The sequence below is a fragment of the Nyctereutes procyonoides genome, unplaced genomic scaffold (genome assembly GCF_905146905.1).
Source record: "Nyctereutes procyonoides isolate TBG_1078 unplaced genomic scaffold, NYPRO_anot_genome, whole genome shotgun sequence".
NCBI lineage: Eukaryota > Metazoa > Chordata > Mammalia > Carnivora > Canidae > Nyctereutes > Nyctereutes procyonoides.
The window spans coordinates 18,184,193-18,197,219 of NW_026575141.1; the positions used below are offsets into that span (position 1 = coordinate 18,184,193).

Below are 13,027 nucleotides of genomic sequence, written 5' to 3' on the forward strand. Positions count from 1 at the left end.
ATATGATGCTAATCAATTGAATCCAAGAGTGCAAGTTAATTATATTCCATAATCAGGTAGCATTGATTCTGAAAATACAAGAATAGTTCAACATTAGAAAATCTAACAATATAAATCATCATATCAACAAAGGAAAGGTAAAGTGTTATAATACTAATGGAAGTCGAGAGGCATTTGATATAATCCTTCAGACATTTTTAGTAAAACCTTATTAAAATAAAAATGGAATTAGAAAATTTTTTCTGAATATGATTGGTTACTTAAAAGCAATCAACCACTAAATAGTGAATCTTAAGCCATTTGCACAAAAATTAGGACTAAGACATGAATGCCAACTATCATCACGATTTTCAAGTCTGTTTTTGAGAATTTTCTAATTGCAGGAAGATAAGAACATCAAATAATCAGTGCAAATTTGAAACAGAAAAGACAAAATATCTTTATTTAAGGATTATGTGAATATTCATCTAGAAGATTAAGTGGCCAGATATAAAATAAATATATAAAATCAATATCTTGACATGTGTAAGGGTGAAATGTCTGCAACTTACTTTGAAATGCATTTGAAAATTAATGGGTTAATGGATGACTAGAGGGATGGCTATGTGATAAGGCAAATGTAGTAAAATGGAAATTGTAGGATATAGGTAATGGATATACATTTGTTCACTGTAAAAATTTTTTGTCTTTTGAAAAAAAAACAGTGGCAGAAAGAAATGTCGTTGGTCTGTACTGATCGAAAGATTTGATACAACAGATATTTTGTGAACTTAATGAGCTGATCCTAAAATTGTAAGAAAGGGAAAAAGGCCAGGAATACCCAAGAATCTTAAAGAAGAATAAAGTAGAAGATCCTGATACCTGGAATTATTAAAAAGCCACAGAATTAATTCTGTATATTATTTGCACAGAGGTTTAGAGATTCAGGAATAAAATAAAGATCATGAAAGCAGATTATACACATTTCATATACTATGACAGCTGGATCAGTGGACAAAGAATAGTGTTTTTAACTGTTCTAGGACAACTGGTTATACCAACTTTAAAAATTTATATTAGACCCTCCCCATCTCATACATTGTAAAACAATCCATTCAAGGTGGATTTAAGACTTAACTGGAAAATGCAAACTATAAAACTTTTAAAAGACTGTATACTATATTTTTTTTTACTTCAAGGTAGGGAAGGATTCCTTAAAAAAGACACAAGAAAAAAAAAAAAAACATGAAGAAATCTAACATCAGATTTCTCAAACACACAACAAAGAGTCCCACAAAATAGAAGCCATTTACTACCTGTGTAAGTAATGTAGCGTTAGCATCTACATTATGTAAATAGCTTGTATAAATTACTTAGAAAAGACAAATAATATGATAGCTAATATATAATGTCCTGAACAGGTACTTCATAGACAATGAAAGCCAAAAGGCCAAAATATTTATGAAAGGTGTTCCACTGCATAAGTAATCAGGAAAGTATGAGGTAAACCAGATGAAATACCCACCTAACTTAACCAGGTAGTCTGATGTTACCAAATGCTGGAAGCTATGTGATACACCCAGAGACTGAAGAATTTTCATTGTGCTGGTGGAAGTTTAAATTGGGGCAAGCTCTTTGGAAACAATTTGGCATTGAGTTAGTGAAGTTGAAAGTGTGCATGCCCTATGGCCCAGGCAGGTCAATTGCCTACTAAGAATCTTGTACAAGGGTATTCATTGAAGCCCTACTGTGTGATAAAAAAAAAAACTGGGAAAACCTAAAAACTGCTGATTACTAGAATAATCACTAGTAGAATGGTTAAATCAATCGTATTATATTCATATGATGAATCCCTGCAGCACGAAATGAATAAATCATACTGAAAGATGACAACAGGGGTGAATCTCTGGAGTAAGCATTAAGAGGATAAACCAAATTGCAGAAGAATACCCATGATTCTATTTAGATAGTGCTAAAAAAAATTAGTAAATTTCTTAAAGATACAAACAAAATGTTGAGGTTGTAAGTGGGAATGACAAAAGTCAGTTACTTGGTGGGGAGTGTCCAGGAACTGAAATGGGGAAGGACATACTGGGGACTTCGTAAGTATAAACTGTGGTGAGGGTTGGGGAGATAAATGAAATGGGTGTTTGTTTTATAGGATTTTCTTTATACTCTACAACTATCTGATAAATACTCTTGGTTACAGTAGTCAGTAAGCATATTGAAGGACCCCATACAGAAAGTTAAATGATAGACTTTAATATACAAGTAGCTTCAAAGAATTTTTAAAAAGTCCAAAATTGGCAAAGAAAATAAACCATTGGTTCACTGAAGAGAAAATTCACATTACTTATAGGAAAAGATGATCCACCTCACCAAAGATCAGAGAAATGATCATTTAAATCAGATACCCACTAGATTGCCAAAACTTTTAAACAATTCCAACTAGTGCCAGCAGTGGTGTGGGATACACTCATACGTTGCAAGTGTGATTGTACATGACTGTATTTTTTAAAAGTGCATACTCATCTGTCTCTACCAGATCAAAAATTATAATCTTTCTAAAAATACATTGTGAACTAGAAATACATTTGTTTGGGGGGTCAATCTTTTTAACTCTTGATAAGCACCATTGCTTTATTTCTGATCTTTTCCCTTTGGTTTCCTTTCCTGAGCCTATTGATTGCTGGAATTATCTTCCACAGACTGGTTCTAAAAACAGCTGTTCTAGAAGCTTGGGAGTAAAAATTAGGTACTTAGAAAGTTTAAAAAAAATACTAGTAGGAGCAAAAGAAAATATGTCAAGCCTGCTAACTCATCAAAGATAGTTCTCAAGTTGGTGGAGGACTTGGCATGATGATTTTTGCCTGCTTTCAAACTCTCATTTATTAACCCAAACTATGGATTTTAATAACACTTTCATAGAAATACACTTGTGGCAATCCCTCTATAATCTCTGTAGACCTTAATTGGTCCATAAGGAGACAAAACAACAGACTCATGTATTTTGGAACTGTGGGTTAATATTTTCTGGTCTACTGTTTGAGTTTATCAGGCATAACTAGCTATCTGAGAGAAATTACACTGCAGTCAAGGAGTGTGTATCACTCACACATGAAATATCACTCCCGAATTTTTTTAAGTGGCTAAATGTTGTCTAGATTGGTACCTTTACTTCTATTTGTTTTTTAGTGATTCTTTAAAGTCAGCAGATATTTCCTCTCAGATGGGAGAAGTAGTACATTGATTTGGATTGTTCTCTACAGTCTACTAGTAGTAATGTAGGAGTCAAATGTGAGAATTCCATCCTTTCCCAAATGCCTCCCTAGTTTGCTACTCTTCCTTTTTTGGGATTAAGTTCTCAGTAGAAGTAAATAGAAAACAAGATGAGAGATGGGTAGCTTCTTCTCCAGAAACCAAGTACTTGGGCTTTCCCCTCTAAAGTCTTCTGGGGCCAGTTGTGCCTCCGGGTAACAAGGAAGAGGCAGTTAATTGAGCTTTGATAAAGTATTAACTTTGTCAATAGTCAGTTACTAGTACAATAACCACCGTTACCTACTATGATCAGATAAAAGCAGTGCCTCACAGTCTTTTCTTCCCCCAATAAGAAGTTTCCAACCTTGAAGAGTTTTCATTGCCTTCTGTGTTCATTGACATTAATCCATTCATTTATGTATTTGTTACACAAATAGTTATTGAGCAACTGCTCTGTGTCAGGCCTTGTGCTAAAGGCTCAATGTATAATGATTGACAAGATTCCATCTTTTCCCTCAAGGAGTTTGCTGACTAGTCTGTCTGCCTCCTCTCTCTCTCTCTCTCTCTCTCTCTCTCTCTCTCTCTCTCTCGTTTTTCCAAACCAAACTGTATCCAGCTTTATTAAAGATACTTTTCATAAACAATCATGGTATTTCAGGCAGGACATGGGCAGATGATCGTTAACAGTATGCAACAACTTTCAAACTCCCTTCTTCAATGGACTACCAAAATCAGAAAGCCACTATAAAACCCAGTGAAGTCTTCATGTGATGCTCTGAACAGGGAAAGTTTAGAGTGAGGATTGACAGTTCACATTTAGCATATTGTTTAACGACTTTTCACAAGCAGACCCTGACTTTCAGGAAATGAAATGAAAATGGCAGAATTATCAATCGGAAGATCCGCAAGCTAAAAAAAAAAAAGGAACTCTTTTGAGGGACACCATCTCAGTGGTGACACTGTAAAGTCCAGATTGCCTGACATACTGGGAACCATCTCTTGGGGTCAGGTTCCAACAGGTCTCTGGGCTTAAGGGAGTCAAGTCTATGTTGAAGCAAAGATGGAGAAGAGGGCATAAAAAAATGAATTCTTGTTTTTCCACACCACCAAGGTGGCTCATGTGTGTCAACATCAAGGAATCCCTCCTCCTGGGAGCCAAGAGGAAGTTTCCCCTTGTTATCAATCTATCTTCAGAGATATTCTGTTAGTGACATATGCCCTTCCCCCAAAACAACAATGAAGTGTTCCAAGTGCTAACAACATAGCTTATTAAAAAAAAAGTAAAACAAAATTCTGCATTTTTATAAAGCTTGATAAAAAATAGTACTTCAAACTGTACAGTCACCAGAAGTGCACAGTTATCAAAAATGCACACACTTCACTTGGCATCTCCAGCACCTTCAGCTTTCTGTGCCTGGTCTGTTTTGGCATCTCCATTCTCTGAAGGGTTCTTTCCACCCTTGCCAGCATCAATCAGCTTTCCCCTCTTTCCCCCCCTCCTCTCCCTTCTTTGCAGGGGCCTTTTTAGGCTTGGGCTCTGGCTTTGGAGGAGCAGGTTTAGCAGATAACCTTGCAGATCTTCTCTGTGGCTCATCCTTCACCTTGGCTTTATCTCCTTTAGCATCCCCTTCAGCCTTTCTCTTGGGCATGGTGGCGACAGCGGCGGGACGTAAGCGCTGGACGCAGGGATGCAGCGACACATGGGCTTTGGCCGGTCCGGGGGTTGTTCTCCCCTCTTCTTTTCTCTCTCTCTCTCTCTCTCTCTCTCTCTCTCTCTCTCTCTCTCTCTCTCTCAGGTTTGTTTTGCTGGTGTGTTTTGTGACAGATCTTGTCTCTGACACCCCACCATCAATGACTGGGAAGGCCCTATTCTCTGTTGCCTTCCAGTCTCAGGCTCTGTTACACCTGGAAAGACATCAAAGAGACCTTCTCTTAACTGGCTCTCAGACAGCATCCTGTTACCAGTAGGTACCTTGAAAGTCAAAGGTCTAGTTTTTGGTTTTCTACATCCAGAAACTAAATAATACATTCAGATTTTATCAAGTTCAGAATGGGTGGTTCTTGCTGTTCTAACTGAGAAAATACTAATTTCGAAACCAGAATACTAATTTTCTGATGTACTTTGGGAGGTACAGCTGACATAATAACCAACCTCCTTAATATGTTCTCTTCTCGCTCCTCTGGTTGTTTTCTAAATCAGAAAGTTGCTCAGTGAGTGTAAAATTAAAGTTACCGATGTGTATATGCAGTATGGTCTTTATGCTGGTCTGACTAACAAATGGCCCATTTCACTGCACCACCACTGGCACTTGGGCACTTTTGTGTTCCTCAAAGATTCTCCCTCCCTACTTCGCAAGAAATGGACCTCAGTATCATTAAAATGTTATGACACTGTAGGGGCCGATACAATATGGATTAACATAGCTGGATCTACCTTCATTATCCTCAAAATCCAATTTGAGGAATAACATTCTGTAAAATTCTTGAGTCCCTGACTATGTGGGACTTATCTATTAAGAGCTGTGCTCAACAGAGGTCAGGTTTAGTTAACCTTATTTCCCTCCGTGTGTTGGTGTGTGTGTTCGCGTGTGAGGTTCTTATAACTCATTGGCTTATCGGTAAAGGAACTAGAATGAGGTTCAGCAAGACCTCATGTTTATGTTCTTGCCTAACACTGAACTCCAGGGAAATTGTGTTTTTCTCCAAACCCAGATCAAACCTCACCTCCTTTAGTGGACTCTTAATACACTCTCCACATTCCCAGGGAGAGTGAATTCTTCTCTTCTCTTCTCTTCTCTTCTCTTCTCTTCTCTTCTCTTCTCTTCTCTTCTCTTCTTTCGGTCCCACAGAAAGTTTTACATTGTTACTTCTGTTTCTATCACTTTGTGCATGATAAGTGATTTAGTTGTCAAGAATGAACCAGTTTTCTCATTTATCTCTTTCATCTTTATATTCTTGCTCCCCAGCAAAGAGTATGGCATATAATTGATGCTTCAGAAGTTTCTTGGATAAATTACCAGGCATGTCTCTCCAGATAACCAATGTAGGTCATCAAACCAAATCTGGCCCCCACGTGTTTTTAAAAATAAAGTCTTATTGGAGCACAGCCATACTCATTTAGCTATACACTGTCTACTCTCATGCCACAATAAGCAGAGTTGAGGAGATGTGACAGAAATTGTATAGCCCAGAAACCTAAAATATTTGCTGTCTGACCCTTTATAGAAAAAGCTTTCTGATCCCTGGCCTAGGTGTTTATTTCCTTCTACACATCATTGCTGGAAAAATTCTGAAAATGTCTTAGTCCCTGGTTGCCATTTATTTGGATGTTTTTAAGTAATATACTATTATTTTTGGTCTATTACATTACTACAAGATAATAATTAAGTAACAAGCTGTATTTGACTGCAATTTCAAGGCTAACAACGTGCTGGTATTATTGAACAACTAATTGAAGTTGGGTGTTTTCTAAATTGCATCAATACCACATTCTTGAATCCTCATTTTGTTGTCATAGTTGAGGGACTCAGTGGAAAGTAGGGTAGAAAGAGTCCCATTGTAACTGGATAAGTGATAAACATCTAACCCCATTTCAGTTAAAGTAAGAGGACATGTAAGATTATTCCCAGAGATTTGTAAAACAAGTCATATGACAGTAGAAGGCATGAAAATATTTTTCTCATGCTTGTTCTTTGAGTAGCCTAATAAATGTTTTGGTCCTAGAATTCCATAGCAGTAGGCCTTTGTCCAGACAAGGTTAGGAAGAGTGAATTAAGCACTATAAGCACTATCAGTTTTCTAATTGTGATCTCTAGAGATGATTATTCTAAGTTTACATGTGGCTATTAGCACCTATTGTCTGACACAGACCATGCTTCAGGAATTAATATCCTGGCAAGTAGAACCTGGCTTTGCAAAATCTTTACAGATGTATTGCATCAAGCCCTTATATGTGTAGAAATAATAAATTTTAGCATTGTTCAGAGGAGGGGAGAGGTTATATCCAGCTGAAATTGGTAAATAAAGACGACAAAGAATGTACAGTTCAAGTGACCATTGAAGGATTTGAGGGGAAGAAGGGTGGCCAAGGAAGGCAGATCAGGCATGGAGCTGGCATTAGCAGGGATGGGCTACACATGAGATGGGTTGAAAGGAATGGGGCTGCCCAGCCTGCCTGAAGCAATTGGCTAATGCAGGTTAAATGGTTTCAATAAAATGGAAAAGAAGGTTAAGTCATTAGCTCTAAAATTTAAGTGCCTTAGATACCTCACCATATTACCAGGCAACTCCAGATGTTTGATCAGAGGAATAAAAAGGAAAAAACAAGAGATGTGGGCAAGATGAGTCAGGAGACACAGGGAAGGATGACCTCGAAGGAGCAGTAGCCAATGAGGGAAAGAGCAACACAGGAGCCCATGAAATTTCTGCTGCCTCAATACAGGGGAAGAAAGTGAGGAGGTCAACACTGACCATGGCGTCTCTAGCCTCAGGAAATATGGCCCCTGTCATTTGTAGAAACTGAGAAGTCAGAAGTATCATGGGGTGAAGACAATTAGCTCAGGTTTTTAATGAAGAAGGTCATGAGCTCAGGAGAGAAGCTGGGCTAGGGGCAGAGTTGGAAGGCCCCAAAGGAAAGGAAGAGGTCAAGAGTCTGGAGCCCCTGAAAGGAAGGAGAATGCAGTACTGGAAGAAGCCAGCACACGTAGCCGTCAGGAGACCATTCGCTGCCTTTCAGACTGAGGGCCAGGTTGCCAAAGCTGGAAGCTGCCGCACCCAACCCAAGGGCTCCAACTTCTGACTGCTCCCGAAGGTAGTGTTGGAGAGATTTCAAAGAGCCCCATGGAAATTTTGCATAAAGCTAAATAAATAAACAAAAACAAGTCACTTTTTTTTCTTTTCCTAAAATCATACCAATCCATTGTTGGTTTTTGTGCAGACTGGAAGTTCTAATGTGCATTAAGGATGGATTTGATTGATTTAAAATAGGGAAGTGCATCATTACTTAATCTTGCCTCTTCAGCCTTTTGAAAGCATTCATTTAAGTGTTCCTTGGAACACACTTTGGCAAATGTGTGAGATAATGATGTGAGGTTGCCTAGCAGCAGGCTCTGTAATGGACAGAATCAGGCTTTCAGTCCGAAGAAGTCCAAATTACTGAGACACTAAGAGGTTACACAGTGTTTCCATGTACATTGTCTCATCTGGTCCTCTCACCACTCATTAAAACATTGCCTCACTACCTCTAATTCAGAAAATAATTAGGCAGTCTCCTTTTAAACTTTGCACAGTCCTAGCCATTAAGAGTTGCTTTAGGATTGATTTGGAGGAATCCGGCACTTTTTCTTCGTGTTCTATTAAGAAAATCGAAATCCTGCTTCTTTTTTTCTTTTTTTTTAATGTCCATTAGCAAAATCACCTCAGAAGGCGTTTGTGCCATGTCTGTGGATTTTCTTTATGTGTATGCCTCACATCTGTGACTATTTAATTCAGTTACCCAGCATAATGATGCAAATATCCATAATAAATATCTGAGGTTAGAAGTAGATTTTGACATGGATGTATTTCTGACTCTTGTATTTCATTATGTACATTCCAAGGGATTGATTATTGTAATCCGAGTGTCATTAACTAAAACTCTGAAGAGTCCATTGCTAAAAATCCTTAGAGAGTTTGTAAACATCCTGTGCTGCTTCTTCAGAGCTTTGAACATAAACTCCTAAATAAGAATTGTGTGTGCACTTCATGTTTTGTGTGTGTATTTAGAAGTTTATCCTGAAATACAATTACAAGCAAAGTTAATTAGTAAGGTTAATTAAACACTTCTGTAGGAGCACTATTCTCTCTTCATTCCATGCCAGAAAGTTGCTGGAATATTTTTAATTTTACAAAGATGGAGACAGACACCAACAGACTATTAGGAAGTAGTTTCGTGCACAAATATGCATCAAATTTAAAACACCCTTTGTTAATCATCTCAGATAACTGGATATGCTGAAACATAACACTGGAAAACATCCTTTGCAAAATAGTTCCAGGTAGAGCCTTAGGAATTATCTACCATGTCCAGGGAGGAATTAAGTGCTACCCGTGGAATCTAGCTCCTACATTTGACATTGAACTCCATTCTCAAAGTCTCTCCTCTGATTGGTCTTTTTGGTATCATTTTGAGTGTTCCCATCCCCCAGCAGCTGCTGCCCTTGAGAACCAGTGTAACTCAAAGAGGCAAAGATCAATCAGCTCCAGACACGGGAAATTTTGGCATCTTCCACATCACAGAAGGCCAGCCAAGTTGTATTCCAACCCAACTTCTGAGAGGAGCCTTTCAAAGATATGTTTTATAGCTGAGCCCCAGCTTAAGAAGTCTTCTCCATGCTCTGCCCTCCTCTGTCCCAGGACTGGCCACAGGCCATTAGCAAAGGAGAGACCAGAAGAGAAAGCTTTGACTCTCACTTTCTCCCCTAAATCTCCAGACACTCAGGGGTGACTTTCTCTACTGGACTTGGGAGGTACGGGGGAAGTGGGCTGGGTTCCTGTCAGAAGGCACCAAAGCCCAAAGGGAGGACAGGTGTGGAGGACAGAGCCTGGGCATTTGAAACAAAGAGTTGGAGCCAGAGAAGGAACAAAAGGAAAGTCACGTCGGTCCCTGCTTTGAATGTAAAGAATTATTTGATAGTGTTTATTCTTGCTTATTTTGCTCATTCCGGTATATTTGAAGCTAAAACTGTTTGTGATGAGTTTGGGGGCTCTCTTCAGCAGGACCTCTCCTGGCTTAACTGAATGTTCCTCAACATATCTGTGTTTCCTGTGGCTTAAAAAAAAAAAAGGCATCCATTATTTTCTTTTACACTCTGGAATTGAGATAAAGTCCTTAGATTCAGAGATGCACTGACTTTTGATTCATGGCTTTAAAAAGAATAATAATTGGTCTTTTTCACATGTGTGTATACCCTAGATGGTGCCAAGGGTCCCAGATCACTAAGGGCATCCAGTTCATTGGTGGTGCAAGGAGGAAAAATTAAGCGCAAGTTTGTGGATCTGGGGTAAGCATTACATGATGTAAAAAATAAGCCCTCTATAAAAGAAAAGGATTAAAAGAGAAAAATATCATTTTCCCCTTTCTAACTGTGTGTTGTCATTATAGGGCACCTTTGCGAAGGAATTCCAACAAAGGAAAGAAATGGAAAGAAAAAGAAAAAGAAGCCAATAGGTTTTCTCCGGGTAGCAGGTATGGGTGGATGATCTAAACTTTCTGCCCCCCCTCCCCACCTCCCACTGCCGCCATGGTTAACCAAAGTCAGTGGTCAGTATCTATGAGCCAAAGTGATCCACCTAGAGGAGAGATGAAAGAGAAATTGCACAACAGTTTATATTTTTCTACCCCAGTTTTAGCCTATACTGGCCTTGAGTATATTCACTGGCTTAATTGCAAAATTATGGTCACATGAATAGTTTCAATAAATGTTTATCTAAAAAAAATTTTTAATAAACAATAAATGTTTATCTAAACACAATATAAATAGATCTATGTGATATGTTAATGAGGCATATTTCAGGGGTTTTGCCTGGCTACCCACAATAGTAATGTCCTCTTTTTTGTTATGTCTGAAAGGGTAATTTTACATTTAAATACCTTGTTGGTTTTCAGGACTATTCTGTCCATGTGTAAGAAGGACCATCATCTCTTGCTGGACTCAGCTGTTTAACTGATTTTCTTCAGGCTCTACCAGCTATTCTTACTGTTCAGTAAAGACTTCCCCATAGAGAAATGAGCTTTGCACTGCATGCTGTCAAGTTTTCCCAGTTTTATTCTGAGATTACATAATTTTAAAGTTTAGATTTATATCAGAAGACAACAAAGCATGGAGCTTGACTGCCTGGGTTTGGATCAGGGCTCTCCCAGTTCTTACCTTTAAAATTGTGGACAACTTCTTTAACCTGTTTGCTTTCATCTCCATATGTGAAATAAGGGTAGATAACAGTATCTACCTAATAACTTTAATGTAAGGATTAAGTAAGTTTTCATACAAAGCATGTCAAATGGTACCGGGCACATAGGAGGTATTTAAAAATAATAATAAAGATAGCAATTCTCTATCATTATTACTGTCAAGTTACAGACCAGTTTTACATTTATCACTTTATTTGATCCTTATAAGTTTGGGAGGGCAGATAACAATACTTTATTAAGAAACTCCCCTTCATGGAATTTAATTGATTTGCCCACGATTATGCAGCAGGCAGTTAATGCAGCAGGGCTTGTGCCTCCTCTGTCTAGATACCTTTCCAACACAACACCTCCCCTCCAGTTGTTTATGCATCTAATGATGTGGAAATCTCTTGAAACTGGAGGGTCATTTCAACAGCGTAGACTAAAGAAGAAACAGAATGCTAACAATAAAAAATCGTAAAATCATTTGGGGACCCCCAATCCATTTTATAGGTTGTTCTCTGCAGTTTTTCTTCTTTTTCTCTTTTCTGGCATACAACTTGGTAAGAAATTGTACCTTCTTCCTGGAATTATAGGAGAGTGGGGTCAGAGATAGGAAGAGAGGATTCCCAAATTAACTGTGAAAGTCTGTTGTCCTCATTGTTGTTGTTTAATCCTGTACAATGGAGAAAGGGTAGAAAGCGCTGTTTATATTGAGGACACTGGTCTCAGGAAATAGAAGTCCATGATGCAACTCAAAAGCAATTTAATTTCGTCTGGTTTTGAAGTGAGAAATATAAAACAGTCTACGTCGTACCTGAAAATTAAGAATAGGAAACTATCAAGTTTATACTCGGGATTAAAAATAATAATAATAAAAAGTGAAACTCGTTCAGGGAGAGAGAGATTCCCAGATATACAGCAGGACAGAAGCTGAGACACTTCTGTAGTAACATGGCCCTCCTCTTGGTCCCTGGATTTCTGAGGCAGTCACTTCCTCCCACCTTGAGGCTCCACCCTGAAACGGATGTAAGCAAAGCACCCAGCAGTGGGGAGGTTTGGCTGAATTTCATCATAGTAGCCAGAGGGTATCACCTCCCTTTACAAATTCCAGGTGAAAAGCAAGCAAATCTTTATTCTGTTGGTGAGTGTGCACCTGACCCTAGGCCATCCATGGGGAGTCGAGGGTGGGCCGTCACCACAGCTAATGCCAGCTTTTGAACCAGCAGCCAGCTGGCTCAGGATTTTTAAAATACTAACTCTGGAGTCCTTCTGCTTCAGTGGTCACGAGTTATTTCCACATGCACCAGTGCTACAAAATAGTTTTCCATTGGAATCATAATTTTATAATTATTCGTAATTATAGTAGAATTTTGACCAGAACTGAAGGAAATTCATGTAATTGCAACAATAGAAGAATGAGGGAAGAAAAGGGACGTTTTCTGTTTCACAAAATAATGTTTTGAGCTATCACAAGAGTTGGTTAACACTAATCAAATCTAACAACAGCCTCTGTTCTCCTCTGTAAATTGATAATGGGCCCAGAACCTTTTAAAACATATGCTAGAAAACAGAGTTATTGCCCAGTAGGGGCTTAATGCGATCGAGTTAGGTTCACAGGGCCCCTGAAGGGAAGTGGGTGGCAAGCACCATCCGCTTGAGGGTCCCACTGCAGCTGTAGAAGACCAAGAATAAACTCATCACCTCTGTGAAGCTTTCCCAGGAAAAAGGGGGAGTGATTCATGGATTGAGTCCCTAATCTTATCTCTTAGGCTTTTCATTATTAGGCTATAAAAATCTGATGAGGTCATTCAATTAGTTATAGCCTGAGGCTGCTGGACTTTAAAGAGGCCAGAGGAGAGC

General features: G+C 38.6%; 1 protein-coding gene and 1 pseudogene across 6 annotated transcripts in view; one reads left to right on the forward strand and one right to left on the reverse strand.

Annotated features, from left to right (window-relative positions):
• The window catches only part of PPP1R9A (protein phosphatase 1 regulatory subunit 9A), a 314,579-nt gene that overhangs the window by 280,256 nt on the left and 21,296 nt on the right, over positions 1-13,027 (forward strand). For 4 of the 6 annotated variants that reach the window (XM_055307549.1, XM_055307550.1, XM_055307551.1 and 1 more), the window contains 2 exons: positions 10,190-10,277; positions 10,379-10,462. The exons of the other annotated variants lie outside the window; for them this stretch is intronic. In XM_055307549.1, the coding sequence (XP_055163524.1) occupies positions 10,190-10,277; positions 10,379-10,462 (172 nt within the window). The remainder of the gene's footprint in view (positions 1-10,189; positions 10,278-10,378; positions 10,463-13,027) is intronic. 6 annotated transcript variants of the gene reach the window in all.
• LOC129498256 (non-histone chromosomal protein HMG-17-like) lies at positions 4,616-4,887 on the reverse strand (annotated as a pseudogene).